At 44.8% G+C, this 17,984-nt stretch overlaps 1 protein-coding gene across 2 annotated transcripts in view; it reads right to left on the bottom strand.

Moving 5' to 3' along the window:
- Positions 1-487: 487 nt before the first annotated feature.
- The window catches only part of agap3 (ArfGAP with GTPase domain, ankyrin repeat and PH domain 3), a 125,231-nt gene continuing 107,734 nt past the window's right edge, over positions 488-17,984 (bottom strand). For both annotated transcript variants that reach the window (XM_056420455.1, XM_056420454.1), the window contains exons 14-18: positions 17,746-17,900; positions 17,220-17,310; positions 15,396-15,618; positions 4,648-4,903; positions 488-2,120 (exon numbers count right to left, since the gene is read on the bottom strand). In XM_056420455.1, coding sequence (XP_056276430.1) covers positions 1,896-2,120; positions 4,648-4,903; positions 15,396-15,618; positions 17,220-17,310; positions 17,746-17,900 — 950 coding nt within the window. In that variant the 3' untranslated portion in view covers positions 488-1,895. The remainder of the gene's footprint in view (positions 2,121-4,647; positions 4,904-15,395; positions 15,619-17,219; positions 17,311-17,745; positions 17,901-17,984) is intronic.

Below are 17,984 nucleotides of genomic sequence, written 5' to 3'. Positions count from 1 at the left end.
AGAAAATGAAATGTTAAAATGACAATTTATGATTTTGGACCGAGTAACTTAAGAAAACGTTTGCTAGGCTAAGCTAATCGCCCCCTGACACCGAGCACCGAGCGCAGCACGCAGACACGAGGGCGAGAGCGGCGTCGACCTTCTCGTCAAGAAAGCATATTTCCGATAAATGTAAAAACTATTAATTTGACTGTGTTGTTTTCTCCTCGATTTACAAACATCCTCTTTTGAACCACATCTTCAAAAACAGGAAACATAATCCCGAAAAACAAGGTACAAAAACTTGCTCTGTAAACACACATCCTGCCTTTGTAAACCAAAAAAAACAAAGACGGTCAAAAAAACCCTCAAAAAACGACAGTTGAATAAAAAAGGGACATAAAACCCACGGGAGATATTGCGCCGAATGTGACTTTTTACCGTCGCTTTAAATTAATCTGCTTATCATGTCAGTTGAATACGAAAAAGAGAGTCCAACTAATTCCACTTCCCTCCATGCATCTCCGCTCATTTTAATCCCTAAATGTCACTTTGAAGGCTTTTCGTTAACGCCCCACTGTTAGGCCGACACACGCGTTGAAGGAAAAAGGAAAGTCACGAGTCTGTTTCTTATCAGAGGGAAGGTGAACGAACAATAACTCCTATTTTACAGACGGCTGTACATCGAAACACAGTTCTGTTCATCTTGCACGGCAGGTGTCTCCTCGCCCTTGTCCTTTCTCCTCTGGGTTTATGGACAGAAGTGGTCGCCATCTGCTGCACGCGGTCACAGATGAAGACGCATAAGCACACACGTGTTGTACAGAAATGCACACACACACACACACACACACAACCATATGTGTATTTCACAGCAACAAAAGAAGAGTACCGCGTCCACAGCCTTCGGCCACAGGAGGTGAATAGATGTTCCAGTATCTATGTCAAACAATCAACAGCACAATCTAGTCAATCGGGGGGAAAATTAGTCCAACAAAGACATTGTTAATGGTGCGATTTCACTGTTTCAATCAAACGTTTACAATTCTGAATGCATTTTGATTGAAGAGGCATCGCTTACAGAGCCACGTGGCTCGATGGTCATAAAACATTATGCCCCTTAATTCCTTTATAGACACGGACACTTTTTACTGGAGGATCACGACGAGGGAGGCGAAGGAAACGACTCACTTTCACCCGATAGGAATTCTGCAATCAACTCCTTTATGATGATCCGAACACATTTTCCTGTTAATTAAGTATCTAAATCATTTGGACTCTTCAATTATAATTGCTTTGCCTTTGTGTATGAATAGTATGTCATGAGTTAGATCGCCGTGTAGAAGACATGCATCATTATACGAAAGCCGCAACAGCCATTGAGATCATGGGAGATTTAGTTTCGTTCCCCGCATCAGTGTTCTGTCGCTTGCACAACTATTCCTCACAGTTTTTCGTTATTATGCTTCGCCGTGGAAATTTGGAGGATGTTTCTCATTTCAAGCTCATTATGAAATCGGTTCACGTCGCGGAAGAAGGGGTAGACATAAAAAGGAAATGTTCAAGCATTAAGGAAATGCTTTTCGTAAGGTAGGTACGAATGCAAAAGTAAGTCATTTGTTTGGTTTGCGCTTCAAAAACAAAAAGAGCTTAAAGCTGATCGTGATCATCTCGGACCAGGATTGATATAATTCAAACGAAATTGAAAATAATAGTATAAAACAAACCATGTACAATGTCTGAACACCCAGTTCTTTCGGCATAGGGGAATATAAACAATGAGTCCAGCGCTCCTGATTTCTCTCCGTTAGTCCTGCTTCTGGGTGAAGAGGAGGAAATACTGGGGGGGAGCGGGCTCGGGTTTTCGGGTTTGTGTTCTTTCGCGCGGGTGCTCGTCCGCAGCCGCTCGCCGACTCCTACATGATGCTGATGCTGCGGTTGAGCTCGCACTGGGCGTTGTTGTTGTTGATGTTGGGGTTGCGGCGGCTCATGTTGGGCGTGGCCACGGACGTCAGGCTGCTCGTGTCGTTGGGGCAACCGTGCTGAAGCAAGATGTCGGCGCACTCCTGGCTGCCGGCTCGCCGGGCGTAGGACAGCGTGGTCTGGCCACGAGCGTCACGACTCTTCACGTCCACGCCGTACTGCAGGAGAAGACGGCGGGTATGAAAGGCAGATCAGATAGAAGATTGTTTTTATATATATATATTTGAGGGAAATTCGGAGGAATTTACAGACATTCATCAGGATTTCCTTTCATGAACGGAAAGAAATTTCCTCCTGGTCATGAATAAAGTATCTATCCATCCATCCATCCATCTCTATCTATGTGCAACAGCAACTTGAAAGTTATATGACATTATTGGACAATTAATAATATATACTGTATATTTTGTATCTAAAAAAATGGCAATATATGTATTATCATTAGGGCTGTCAATCGATTAAAAAAAATTAACTAATTAATCGCACAGTTTGAAATTGCGATTAATCGCAATTAAAAGTTAAAAGTTAAAAGTTCATTCTTTTTAAAGACAAAACTTCACACAGAGCTGTGTTTTCAAAGAGGCTCCTACCTATAAAGTGCCAGCGAGGTATTTAATATCGTGGATGATAAATTGTTTCTTCAGTGAAACATCAGATTAGTAAAAAAAAAAGAAGTATATTGAGACCCCATTGGTCCTGTCATCTTTAACATTGAACACAGCAGAACCAGTGGCCTTGATAACTGACTGACATTCAAATATGTCACGTTAACCCTCTGGAGGCTGGGCTCATTTTATACATTTTACAAAACAAACAAAAATTCACCGTTTAACCCTTGTGTTGCCTTCGGGTCATTTTGACCCGAATCAATATTACACCCTCCTGCCGCCTTCGGGTTAATTTGACCCCATTCAATGTTTAATGTCGGTGTTCTTTCGGTAGTCAACAAACAAACATAAAGTGCCTCACACTTAAACTTGGAAAACAATATTAATTCTAATAATTTTCTGGAGGTTTTAATTGCTGGCGTCAAATTGAACCCAAAGGGTAAAATATGTTAGTAAATATAAAGGTAACAGGAGGGTGAAAAATTGAATCGGGTCAAAATGACCCAAAGGCGGGGGGAGGGTTAAATATTTAATCGGGTCAAAATGACCCAAAGGCAACACAAGGGTTAAAAGTGTTTCTCTTCTTTTTAAACACAAAACTTCACACAGAGCTGTGTTTTCAAAGAGGCTCCTACATATGCAGTGCCAGCGAGGTATTTAATATCGTGGATGATAAATTGTTTCTTCAGTGAAACATCAGATTAATAAATAAAAAAAAGTATATTGAGACCCCATTGGTCCTGTCATCTTTAACACTGAACAGCAGCAGAACCAGTGGCCTTGGGAACTGACTGACATTCAAATATGTCACGTTAACCCTCTGGAGGCTGGGGGCATTTTATACATTTTACAAAATAAATTAAATTCACCGTTTAAAGTTTTTTGCATGTGACACACCCCCACGTGTTCTACATCAAACATTCCAGAACAATCTCAGCTCTGAAATGAGCTTCATTGTCCTCGCGCCGTGTCCTCTGGTTCTCTGACTGACAGGCTGCTAAATGAGCCTAACCTGTGAGGTGGGAGGTCCTTTGTGATTTACTGAGTGTTCATTGGTTTTTTTTCCCCCGAAATGTTGACAGACAAACGGATTGACCAATCACGGTGAAGGTTTCGTGTGACGAGTTCTTTCCGCGCCGCGTCCCCCGACACGTCGCCCTCCGTTCCTCTGCGTATTAGAGGGGGAGACGGGAGGAAGGAGGAGCAGGAGGAAACCCGACTGATTCATCCACGAGTTTAAACTGATTTCTGCTCCTTATTTTCGCGGAGAAATGATTGTTTTAAAAACGGAAACAGTGTCAAACCGTACTGCCGCGGTAAAAAAAAAAAAAAAAAAACTTGCGTTAATTGCGTTAAAATATTTTAGTGCGTTAACGCGGCCAAATTAATCGCATAGATTAACGCGTTAACGCTGACAGCCCTAATTATCATATTTGGTGAAATAGTCAGACCTGCTTGGGAAGTCTTGGATCTATTGAATAATTAAAAATACTTTTTTTAAAATTTATGTCACACAACATGTTATATTGCATGTTTCAACATGCTTCCACTGAGGTAAATGTATTTGACTTATTTTTTTAAATCTGGGTTTCAGCAACATTCAAGCAATTAAAACAGAACATTCAAATTGCTCTATTGTTTTTGCCTGAAACGGACTAAATAAATGAATAAATAAATAGATGATTCACTAATGCTTATATCTTCCTAACAGCATGGGGCGAGCGTTAAAACAGCGTTCAAGCGGCCATGTTGGGAAATAAATGCTAATGTTGTATTTGACGGGTCTGTTGATTCTCAGCCCTTTCTTGGGGTGCGATATGTATTTTAGTTTAGTTAGTTGTTTTAAATTCAAACGGCAGTTACTTCCTTCAGGGAGCTGCTCCTTTTTGAGTGAACTTTAAGAAAATATAATTGAACAGCTAACTATGGAAGATTTAAAAAATCCCGGTAATGACACTTGTAATAAGACACTGGCACATCTGGTCACTTTAAAGAGGTCTGCTGCTTGTTGGGATGTCTAAAACTAAAGCACATGCCTCCAAAAAACAATCCTCATCCACCTGTGAGGCCAACTCACCCAGATGAGCAGCTGTGTGATCACCACGTTGGCCATGGCGCAGGAGAGGTGCAGAGCGGTGCGTCCGTCTCCGTCCCCGTACGTCTCGTTGACCTCCTCCTTGGTGCCGTGGGCCAGCAGCACCACCACCAGCCTCAGGTCGTCCTCCACCACCGCCCGAAGCAGCTGCTGCCCCAGGGGCATGTCCGACTCGGGCGACTCCGCCAGGAACAGCTTCTGCTCGTACTTGGCTCGGATCCAGCGCTCCTTCTCCTCCCTGGAGAGAAGCGAACGACAGGGGACGCCGCCGCGGGGGTCAGTTCCGGGACACGACGATGAGCCGTTGAGCGGCCGAGTTAAAGAACGTTTAAAAAAAACGCACATCTCATAAGCCAGAGGCAGCGGCGTTTCGACAAAGCCATGAGGGAAAGGAAGAGTGGAGACTACTAAGGGAAGTGTTGGAGTAATTGGTCCTAGAGACTCACTTAAGTGATGCTTCTAAATTATCCGTGCACAAGGAAACCCACGATAGCCTCCTCTATCACAGCGGGGAAATAACACGGCGAGATCGGCTGCAGAGATGAGAGAATGCCAAAGGCGGCGGCGCTTCGGGCGATATTCCACTTTCTCGTGATTAAGGTCGACAGCAAGACGGTGAGAGCCTGGCCGGCTCTCTAAAGGTTACACATCTTGAACAGCATGTCTGCCGCTGACAATACAGGAAGGAGGGGGACGTCTTTTTTTATTATTTTTTATCAGCGCTGTCGGCTGTCAGTCTGAACCGGTGGATCCCCTCCACAAAAGAGGCAGTGTGTCTCCGAGCCCCGGTCTCCCTCGGGGCGGCCGGGCCCCGAGTCAGATCGATGGGGCTGAATGGCAGCCGGAGAGAGGGGACGGCGGGGATGCGGGGCTCCTTCGCTCCAGCATAGAGGGAAGGCTCCATCCTCTATCGCCAGGCAGAATTATATCTATTGCTCTCCATCTTGATCCCCCCCCCCCCTCCCCACACACACACACCCACATTTCATCCTCTGCCCACATATAAACTGTCCGAATAAGAAAAGAGGTTGGGAAGAGAAAAAAAGAAAAAAAATCAATATCAATATGTGAATGAGTGAGCATGCCCGGTGTGGCACTCACCCCGTGACCCCGTCAGCCGGCGTGATAAGGGGAGCAGAAAGAGGCTGTTGTTTGGATCCGTGGGTGAGTGACAGAACCGAGAGGCGTCTGAACGGATAAGTTGAAGCAGCGACGCCGGCGAGAGCGACAAGACTCTCGTGGGACTCCCTATCAACGGGCCGAGGCTTTGCAGCAAGTACAAACTGACAATCAAGCTCACTCCGATTCCATTTCATCATCGTCCCAGTGACAACAAACTGACACTGTACAACTGTACAGCTTAATTACCAAAATCCACCTTGTAGACGAGCAATGAAATGTCACATTTACATATTTAATTATATAGTTATCGTCTTATTGGCTGGTTCAACCCGATTTACAAAAGGTGGAATGTAGCCACACACACACACACACACACACAAAGCACACGCACGGTTTTACTTAAGCTAATCTTTTTGGGGGATTTTCGTTTCCAACATGATGCAATGAAGGTGAATATCATTTCATAACAGTAATGTAAAATAACACTCTTTTTGAATCCCCAAAACAGACCCAAACCAATAATATGTCTTTTCATGGGACTCGTCGACAATTAGAAAAATAATTAACTTTTCCAGCCAAAAAAAACAAAACAACAACGGCAATATCTCCATCCTGAATTTTGTTCCCTTTTTACCGCACAAAACCCACAGACCTTGTCGGATAGACTTTCTAATGATGATCTAGCGCCTACTGAAAAAGTGCAATTAGGATAATGTCAGAGTGATAGCTCAAAACCTCCTTGAGTAAAACCCCAAAAACGAGCACCAATAGAATTTAAAAGAGATAAATAGGGAATCTCGCCATTCGTGTGAACTGGCCTGAGTATTTCCCCAAATAGCAAATGTTTCAATCACAGCGGCAGTCTTTAACAATACTAGTTCAACATTAGTCACTCTCCTTTATTACGACCGTATAGCAGCTCGGTGTCGGGGCTGCCGACGCACCGCAGACAGCAACCATTTTCAGACTCATATGTCAGCTGCCGGGCTCACTTCACGGAGCAGTCCGTCTTGCACAGAGCAGCCCGGCACCGGCTCTAACTGCAGGAGTTAAGGATATGATGGAAGAGGTGCAGGTCTTCATCAGCACCCCAGCACAGATTGATTAACTGCGAAACGCCAACCGGAAGCTCGTAAAGCAACTTAACCCACATCTTCAAATAGTCTGAACTCCATTGCGGCGATAAGCATATGGGTGCATTTTTATTATGACCCGGAGGAAAACGTGGAGAAGAAAGCCCCTATACCCATCAGACTATATGGGTAGACTTTCCTTTAGGGTATATTAGGGTATTATGTGAGCAACAATACAGCCCTAATGGCAGGCAATTGCAGTGGTTTAGAGTTTTATGGTGTAAGACCTCCATCAATCCCTACTCAGTCATTATGTGAGGACAAGCCTGTTAGCAAATCAATTGGCCTTAGAACCAGAGGACTCGAGCAGGAAGGGGCCGGCACGCCCTCCCCTCTTATTTCCGGTGGACTCTTTGAAAACAAGTGGGTTTTTTCCCTTCTTTTTTTTTACTCCTAAAGAGGAGAAAGTATGTTTGAAAAACTCTCCTAAGTCCTAACCCTCCTGTTACCTTTACATTTACTAACATATTTTACCCTCGGGGTCAATTTGACCCCAGCAATGAAAACCTCCAGAAAATTATTAGAATTAATATTGTTTCCCAAGTTTAAGCGTGAGGTACTTTATGTTTGTTTGTTGACTACCTAAATAGCCCTTTAAATATATATAAAAGTTGATATTTCTTAGATGTTTGACAGCCTGGGGTCAAATTGACCCCAAAGAACACCGACATTAAACATTGAATGGGGTCAAATTGACCCTAAAGGTAACAGGAGGGTTAACTAACTGTAATCCAGGCAAAAAAATACAAAATAAATACAAAATTCAACCTGTAACACGGTTCAAATCAATCACTTAGAGCCGTTGTCCAAAGTTTGTTTCAGAAAGCTCGACCATGAATGAGATGCTGAATCTGTGGAGCCCAGTGAATTGATATGAGCTAAATGAGGCAGAAAGTTAGCACCGAGATGTGAAACAAAAAGGCCGAGGAGAGCCATTAAGAAGACGTCAACATCTCAGAGAGGAGCCCCGAGGACACTTTGTTAGCCTCCGCTACCAAACCGGCCCCGAAGACCTGCGAGGAGAGAAAAAAGGCCTCGCATACTGCTGATGCGGAGCTCTGAATTCAACCACAGTTATTTTTGCATCGTCTACTTTTTCTATACAGGAAAAATAATAAAAAGTAAAAAGCAGCCGGACAGTGGTTTTCTTTTTAAAAAAAACTAAATGAAAAATTCCTAAACCTCTGCCACTTGAAAGACCGAGTGTGAAAGGAAGTGGAATGGTAATCCTGCCTCTGTCTTTTGTTTGAAATAGAAAAAAAACAAACCAAACAGAGGTCGGGTTTAGACAGTCGGGGGGTGGGGGGTGGGGGCGGGGGGGAAACCGAGAACCTTGAAAAGGACACTTCCTCACCACAGGAGGAAGAAAAATAAAATCAGCAGATTTAGCATGTCAAAGCGCCGGCACAGAGGAGGAGGGGACGTGGAGAGGGAGAGGAAAGGGAATTCTCACAGCGTGGGGCGGATATTTAGGAAATTGAACTGATGCTTACTCTTATATATACACCCCCCCCCCCCACACACACACACACCCACACACACACACGCACGCACACACACACACATCCAGGCATGGGCACCAACAGACACCAATTTCCCCACCCTGGCCCGAGCGCATGCTTGTTGGACATTTCTCTGTTGCTTAGGGGACAGAGGGGAGTTTAAAGTTCCCAATAAAAATGCCTTCGTCGCTTTCAACGCAAAAACAAGCTGCCGTTTGCTTCCTCCGTCGCGTAGTCGCATCCAAGCCGACGCATCGTTTCACTTTGACGGCGTTAAGATTTCATGTGAAAGTAATCTTGGGCAAACATCTAAATGCTCGCAAAGTGGAAATGGGCTCCTGTCCCCTTTCATTTGACTGCGTAGAACCCACCGAGATAAAGGCGGCCTTAACAGTAGAGAAAGGCCTCTTTTATAATTCTATTAGAGCGCTGTCCTTTCAGCTCTCCGTTGAGCAATGGATCCTGACCCTGACTTAATTAAGTGGCAAATGGCGGAATGATTCTCCTAAACCCGGCCCACGGAGTCAAGAACACATGACTGAATTCAAATAAAGAGGGACAAACAAGGATAATTAGTCAAGCCTGAAAGACAAAAGGGCCGAACGGGAATCTAGAAGAAGGGGAAGGGAAACTGAGACGGCGGGGGCGGAGCCAGCGGACGGAGTGGCCACAGAGTGACCAATCTGACGGCCTGCAATAAAGGTGCATTGGTCCATAGGAAGAGGAGGATGTCCGTCCCACCACTCGGCCATCTCTCAAACACATACTGAGTCCTCCTAGACAATCAGAGCCTCCGGGGCTCCTCCTCCTCCTCCTCCTCCAAATTCACTGCGGACACATCAAATAGAGGCAGTGAAGGGGAGAAATGGTGGTTGGTTGGTTGGAGGGTGGAGGGAGGGGGAGGGGGGGGACTTGGGGTTTGATCAGTCTGAACAGACTTCCCAGTGGGGGTGGGCAAACTTGTATGGGACCGATTCCCATGCAGCCAGCAGCTTCACTTCCACAAGCAGAGGGGAGAGACAGAAGAGAGAGGAAGAGGGACAGCAGCAGAAAGCAGAAAGACACACTGTTGAGTTGTTATTTATTTATTTTTTACTTTTCACATTAATGCCTTTTACCTTTCTTTAGTTATTTTACTTTGTACTCCATGCTTATCATTTGGTGGTATGTAGTTTGATTGTTTGGTCCTTCCCTCCCTCCTCATTGGGTCCGACTCTTGGAGGGTATAAACATGTGGGAGGGGATGGGTGGGAATCTTTGGCGGGTGTTTATGTGGATATGGATGGATTTGGATGTGTGCTGATTTTATTTTGTTGTTGATATATATATTTTTTTCTCGAAAGAAAGACACAAGAGGGGGGGGGGCTTCGAGGGAAACGACAAGGATGAAAAAAAAAAAAAGAGGAGAAAAAAAGAAAAGCGCACACACACAACAGGGCCAGAAAACGGGGCCCCAAAGCTTCAAAGGTTGCTAAGGGCCAGAAATGATGAGCAACACAGTAAACGCGGCGGCTAAACACGGCCTCCTCCGGACCAGTGGGAACAGTGGAGACGCGCTCGGCTGCGGAAAAGAATCAGGACAAATATTTTCGCCGCCGCCGCCGCCGCCGCTCCCCCCCCCCCTCGCTTCCAGAGGAGCGCGAGCGGCCTGAACAGATGACCGGAATTCAAAAGGTTGTTGTGCGCCGGGCTCTATAGAGAGAGGCCGACAGGAGAGCATCTGGGTGCCGGAGGGACGAGTTGAATATATTGTGACATTAATGAGGTTGTCAGACTCCTCGTGATGGAGTGGCTGTGTTTTTGTGCCGGCAAGACTAACACCCTTAAATGCTCATGCTGTTAACCCCTGCTGAACCCTCGCCTCGCATACAAAGCGGAGGGGACGAGAACACATGCCCTGCTTATGCGTGCAGCCTGCCGCACGGACGCATTTCTAATTTCTCGCTCACATAAAAGGGGGGGGCCTCTCTGATCATCTTTCTCTTTCACATCATCAGAGAAGAAGTTTTTAATGCTCACAATATTAACACTACATCGCGAGGCCCTAATGACTCGGACTCTTCCTCCGCGTCGACCTGGGCCTGAAACCCAGTGGCACGTGGGCAATTAGTGGCTCCGGCTCCTGCTTCTCCCACACAGGGCTAATTACTGACCTGTGGGTTTCATTTAGAGAGGGAGAGCGGGCGGACACGGGAAGGCCCAGCCATTCATTTGTCTTAATTAACTACTCTCTCTCCACCGGGGCTCCTGGCAAGGCCAGCTATTCTAAAAGCTCTTCGGAGAGCTGGCGTTCCAGCGCTCCTCACCTGTGAGCGGCGCCCGAAGCGTTGGAATAACTCGGGGAGGACCGTGAAACCGAAATCCGGCCAAAAGAAAAAAAAAGGTGCCACCGCCGGAGCGGAAGGGGTTAAAGAAAGAAAGAAGAAGGAGGCGGCGGCGGGGGCCAGGTTCGGAGAGGTTAGCGGCGTGATTCATTTTTATTTCCACGCAGCCCCTGCAGGCGGCAGGAGCGGCAAATTATTTCTGAAACAAAGTGGAGGGCTCTCATCAGAGCTATTACCTGCCGGTGGCCGAGGGCGGCGCGGAGCCCACAGAGGGTGACAGTGAGAGGGCCGGCGCCAGTGAGGGATAGCCGTCCGCATCCGTCCACGCTCCGGGACATGCCCCCCCCCCAAATGAGAACCGGTGTCTCTGTGTGTGTGTGTCAGTAGACGATAAGGGTAAAGTTAGCTGTATCTGTCAAAATAGTCTGCGGTGTTTTCTATCGCGAACACGCCAAGCAATTAGAGGCGATGTGCAAAACACAGTGACTGCCAGGTGCTAATTAAAAAGAAGAGAAGAAGAGTCCCCTCCGACGTGCCGAGTGCAGAGATCGGCCTCGACGTGGCGCTCGCATAAAGTCATCGTCATCGCCGATTTAACTGTAAAAAATAAACCACTTGATGCTTTTTAATGAGGCCTCCTTTATATATGGGTTATAATTGTAACTTATGGCTTAAAAAAAAAAATAGTTGATATATATTGTATCTTATAGATCAGTTATTATCCATGACTAAGAAGATGCCTTTGGCTGTTTGACACGTCTGACTCCTTACCTTTTGGAAATCCAGATTTATTATGTATTTTTGGAAAATATTAGCACTTACAACTGCAGATTTAATGATTCACAACCGATATTAATTACTTATTAAACAGCAGCTTGGTGGCTTATCAGAAATTGATACACACTACAGCATGTATTAATAGATTAACAACATTTTTTGTACAGAGTTTTCACCAAATAAATAGAAATTATTGACACCAGGTGGCCGACATGTTCTCGTATTAATGGCTTGTTGCTCTAAAAATCCGTTAGTTACAACTTTATGAAGGCTGCCTTATTAGAAAGTGGTACCATGCATTTGTTTTACAATGTCTAAAGATCTGTGCCGATCTGTGTATGACAAATCTATATATTGTGTTCTTCCGATCCAGAATATCATAAACTAAACCAATCTTGTGGATGAACGCTTTTAAGTTAAATCTAAAAAATGCAAGGGGGTAAAACTAGTCTTGCAGGAGACATTCAATCAGACACAGAGTTGATATTCAGGTAGTTACTGAATCGTTCAGATTAAGGTGTCACTAATGTTTAGTGGGACTCGGGGAGCCACGCACTGCCTGCCTGGGCGCCATCACAAAGCTGCTGCATGTCACCGACGTGACACAATTAAAATCCTCTCAAGAAATGTGCTCTGCTCACGTTAAGAGGAACATACGCAAGAAGAGGGAAAAAAAAAAAAAGAGAGCCGGAGTCAGGATTTATGGTGGTAAAGAAAAGGAAAATAAAACAACATCCCTCTTAGTTGGTATCAGAATCATCATCTGGATGACCAGTGGCCATGTATGATATTTACCACGGCTGTGTTTTGTCTGGAGATTTAGTTATGCTGCAAATGAGATTTAATGTTTGACAGGGGAAACTAATGGAGACGCTGCTGCGGGATAGGATCGGATTTTTATTTTTTAGACAATGAAGAAGCTTCCCGCCCGAGGCGACGTGGGGACTGACAGCGGTGGAGAGAGGAATCAACATCAATAATCTTTCATCAAGTCCACAGTGGAGCACTTTGGCACAGATACCACTCAATAAATAACTGTAGGCCATCATTCAGTTCAGAACCGGCCGGAGAGCGCAGGACGGATTCAAGAGGGGAAAAAGGCCTGAGACCACCGGCGGGATGGGAAAAGGAAAAACCAAGAAAAACAATGACAAACGGAGGATTAGCAACGCTTTTCATCCGGTCCCAGTGTGTGTGTCGTATGTACGTATTCTGTCTGCATGACCAGGAGTGATCATGTGCTGGAGGAAGAATAACAGGGAAGTGGGTTTTATGCGACTGACTAAAGGTGCGTTCACACCAAAACGCGTGCGTTTACTCACTCGACCATTTGGGGCGGGGCTTATCTCTGTGTCTCGTCTCCGTAAAGACCGTAATCATCTCATTCATCCACCACGGAATAACGAACCATTAGTTCTGCTTTATACTTGTTGTGGACGTCCCACACACTAACGCCCTCGTGTTTGGGTTGATGACATCATCCGTAGGCTCACTCAGCTCGGTCACTTTCACCGATGAAGTTACTGTTCTGTCTGAAAGACTACAAGATAATATATAATATATGTTCTTGTGTTCGAAACATTATTGTCCGTCTTGTTCCGATTCAACAAGACGCACGGAGCAACTCGAGAGCTGATTGGCCCGAGTTGCGAGATTACCACCTCAAAGTTGAAATATTTCAATTCGGGGCGAAAATTGCGCCGCTGAAAATCCTGTGCACCTTATATCTCGGAGTGCCACAAGCTAAACGCTGTCGTGGCATGAGAAATGCATTCGTGTAATCTAAACATCACAGATTTGGTCAAAGAGTAAAGTCGTTCCTCACGTTCCTGGTTATTGGTGATGTGAGTAAAAGACATGATGGGATATGACTTGGAGTCATCACCAGGGTTAGGTTGGACCTGTATTCGGCTTGTATTAGACTTAAATGACAGCTGTTCCATAAATTCATGTTGTTATCAAATGATGCTGATGTATGTTGATCATGCTGACATGTTGATATGATGACGATGATGATGCCGTGATGACGTCAGGGGGCGTTGGCTATATGTGGACGTTACCCGAGTACAGCCAGGTGTGTTTGGATGAGAAAGTGGAGGGCATATTATTTTTCAACCGCATGAATCGCATATTAAGACAAGCGAGGAATTTCTGTTTAGTTTAATTTATGTTTCCGTTGCTGTTTTGAAAATGAAAATATAAGTGACACTCGGACAGCAGAAAGCGGGTTGATCTTACTGACCGCTCCAACACGTTAGAAACACATGACTTCAGTAATCCGCCTCAATGAGGTACACACCCTCGACCATCAGCTTCATATTCACGAGGCAGTTTCCTCCTGTTACTTCATTGTCTAAAATACTGTTTGACTTTTTGTAATATTGTAATTTTTTGAAGATATTAGCTGCTTTAGTGCAACAACTCTGTGTTGGCTGTGAACAACCTGATGTTGGATCATTTCAAGGCTGAAATTAGGCCTGAAATTGATCATAGTTTTCCTTATTAATAAATCTGTTTCTTCTTCTTCCAATTAAACGTTTATACAGAATAAATACCCGCCGTCTTAAGTTCTTCCTATTTCTAATTATGTCATGTCTTGCAACTAAATATAATACAATAAGAAGAAAACATAACATAATCACGTTTTAAAAGCTATAACAAGCATTCTATAAGTTTTTTAGTTTGACTTAAATGACTATTCAATTATTGTTCTTTTGGCATTTCATCAGTATTAGTTGATCATATCTCTGAGCTTTTCAGTATTACATTAATGTTATTTTACATGTTGTAAGGTTCACATGGTTCGGTTATGATGGACAGCAACAATAATGGTATAATTTTATTACATTTGTATGATATTTTAGCCATAACAGCGACAGAGAAGTTGGACAAAAGAAGTAAAATAAATTAAAAATAAATAAATAAATAAAAAGCATCAATGTTTCTTTGTTGATATGTCGCATTTGGTAACAAAGTTCCAAAGCTGTGATGTTAAAACCGTCTCATGCCACCAGGGAGACCCTACAGACAGTCTTTGCTGTGACAGACTGAGTGATGACCCGCCCCCATGTGATGGATATGTGACACGGCAACTTGGGCCCCGAGGGCCGGGCTCTGGGGGTGGAGTTTAGCCATAATGGTGTGCTTAATTACCTGCACAGCCACACAGCAGGTCATTAGTCAGACTGGGACGCCAGGTCTCACCTGTCACCGAGAGATAAACAATCCTCCGACCAGATCTAAGGTTCCTCAGAGGAGCCAGAGCAGATAGGCAAGGGGGTAAGTTAGGTCAAGCTACACGTGCGCTTCCAAAAGTAAAAAAAGCTTCGGTTTGAGTAAATCGTAGAAGTTTAAAAAATAAAATTCCACATTTAACACTCTTTAAACTCTATGAGGCACGAAAGGACCACGGCTGGTTTCAGATGTGGTTTAGATTTAAAGATCTTTCCCTAATTAGGGTCTCAAATGCCAAGTGACAATCCTGATGGATTAGGAGCTAGTCTGGGTTTTTACCAGGTAAGTGCAAAACAACGTCGCGCACGACATGAATTACGGCTATAAAAAGTGACGCTAGTAGACGGACGACAGATACTCTGGTGGACGTAGAAGATATTACATCCTTACAACAAAGAGACAAGAGGGGATGGAGACGCCGATGGAAGGACCGGAACATGAAGCGCTGTGTTCCGGGATCGGCGACCCGACGTTTACGGCCCCCTGCTGCTCTCTTATGGAGCATCTCTGCGGAAACGTGAGCCGCTAATAAACGGCAGGTAATGGAGAGAAGACGGCGCCGCCTTCCCCCGCTCGATAATCCCGGCGCGCTTCATTAAGCGGCCACCTTGTATTTGCGGGGGAAGCGTGCAGCTCACCTGGTGCTGTCGCTGCCCGGCTTGGTGTAGCCCTCCAGAGCGCCCTCCCACACGCTGTTGGCCATGGCGTTGCCGATGGCCGTCATCACCATGCTGAGCTCCACCGGCCAGTCGTCCAGGTCCAGGGAGCGGACGCGAGACAGGTGGGTGCCCAGGTTTCTGTGGATGCCGGAGCACTCGATGCACATCAGGGCGCCCAGGTTCAGGCTGGCCCAGTCCGGGTCTGAAGGGGCGGAGCAATCACGTCAAGTCAGAGTGAGAAGTAACAAGAGAAGGCTTTAGGAATTAGTCCCAACAGGACATTTCATATTTTTGTTCCTTTTTAAGCCTCCTGTTACCTTTACATTTACGAACATATTTTACCCTCAGGGTCAATTTGACCCCAGCAATTAAAACCTCCAGAAAATTATTAGAATTAATATTGTTTCCCGAGTTTAAGTGTGAGGTACTTTATGTGTGTTTGTTGACTACCTAAATAGCCCTTTAAATAAATAAAGAAGTTGATATTTCTTATATGTTTGACACAGTGAAAAACAGCCTGGGGTCAAATTGACCCGACAGAACACCGACGTTAAACATTGAATGGGGTCAAATTGACCCTAAAGGTAACAGGAGGGTTAAGAAGCACAGACTGGGTTAAAGTACTGCAGACACTACAAGCTGCAGTAGATGATACATAAGAAGAAGAAAAAAGGAAACAAGCCTATCGTGTTCAATAAAGTCTCCAGGTGATTTGACATCATAATAAAATAATAGAGGATATGTTACAGTTACCTTTTAAGTAAATATAACAACATTATCTTAAGAGTATAATTACATTCGGGTCTCGATGTCGCTTCTTCAATTAGTATGTTTAAGGGGCCATTCTTTCTTTTCTTTTCTTAAATAGAGTGCTTTGGGGCATGTTCCCCATGAATAAAGCTTTTGCAGACACATCCATAGAGGCTGATGTTTGCTCATCCAACTTCAGCTCCACCCAGTCTCCCAATATTGCAATAGCAATGAGCGAGTATGTTTTATTGAGCAAATAAAAGCCCTCGTGTCAAATGAGAATTGAATCAGTCATTGAAAGTTTGCATTGACTTGAGCAGTGGTTCTCAAAACGGGGGTACGTGTACCCCTAGGGGTACATGAAGGGACTCCAGGGGTCAATTTAAAAAAATCCTTTAAAAGGGGTTATTTAATAAATATTCAATAAACTATAAGTGTATAATAAGTTCATAAACTGAATTGTATATATTTTATATGAAATCAGGCATGGATTGCATAACACTGTGTGTTAAATCTATTTTTCCACCCAAAATGCTTTGCACTGGTTCGGGGGTACAAATCAAAAAAGGTTGAGAACCACTGGACTAGAGAGTTGATAACTTTATTCTTCAAATCAAAATGTTGGTGAATGTTTACACAGTTTATTCTTGGATTGTTTATTGTTTATTTATTGGATCCCCATTAGCTGACGCCTTAGCGACCGCTAATCTTCCTGGGGTCCACAGAAAGGACAAAATACAATACATACAAAAACATACAAAACATATCGTGAAACCAACAGTTAAAAATAGTACAACAAAGTAAAAAATAGTGCAGTCAGATGCACAGTACAGTCGAAGGATAAGATATATGTTATGCAATTCAACTTAATTCATACAAAGAAAAAGAAAAAGAAAATCAGATGACTAAAAAGCAATAGAATACGTCAAGTGGTGAATGTTCTTAGGTGCGCCTTTAATTGTTTTTTTTTTTTTGGATGAATGACCGAACTCTCGGTTTCCTCCAAGGCCTTTCTTTACCGGTGAGGAACGGGCGATGCAGAGTCATACTCACTGGGCGCATCGCAGTCCACGCAGAAGCTGTTCCCCCTCACGTTGCGTATGGACTGAATGGTCATCGCGTCGCTCTGGCTGCCGAGGCGAGACTGTGAGACACGAGGGAGAGAACGCGTCAGCCGGAACTAATGACTGCCGGCGTACGAGAAGGCAAACAATTATAGGACTCAAATGATCGACAACCAGCGAGGAGGAGAGGGAGGGATGAGGTTTCTCAAAAAGGGGGAAATATGAATATGAAAATGAGTCCGTGTCTCCCCCCCAGTACGCCGACACGAGCCGCGTTCCCGCTCCGATGCCTGTCGGTTCTAATAAGAGGATCCCCCACACTGCGCTGCACCTGTCTGACAACCTCCCACATGTGACAGCTTGAAGTGGGTGAGGAGGGGTGAGGAGCGCAATACAGGTTGGAAAAAAAGGGCGAGGAGAAGAGGACGAGGAGTGGAAATGAAGCAGCAGAATTGTAGGGTCGATGACGCCGCCGTGATGAGATGATTTCCCGTGATGTCTCTGCATCCACGTACCTTGTTCTTTATGCTCTCGCAAGACTGCAGGCTGGCGAAGATCTGGCTCTCCACCGCTTGGACCCACAGTTCCCTCTCCTCGAAGGTCGACGCCTCGAAGTTCCACGTCTGACCCGTCAACGACACGATGACGAACTCGAAGGTGTCCTCGTGCTCTGGAGAAAACACAAGCAAAAAGCGACGAATTAGTGCCCGATGCCGGTGGCGCAATCCGACTCTCTCTGCGAGGCGGCGCTGCA

Source organism: Pseudoliparis swirei, chromosome 8, assembly GCF_029220125.1.
Source record: "Pseudoliparis swirei isolate HS2019 ecotype Mariana Trench chromosome 8, NWPU_hadal_v1, whole genome shotgun sequence".
In the NCBI taxonomy this organism is placed as follows: domain Eukaryota; kingdom Metazoa; phylum Chordata; class Actinopteri; order Perciformes; family Liparidae; genus Pseudoliparis; species Pseudoliparis swirei.
Note: the sequence above shows the minus strand (reverse complement) of the source record. Positions and strands in the feature narration are given on the sequence as shown.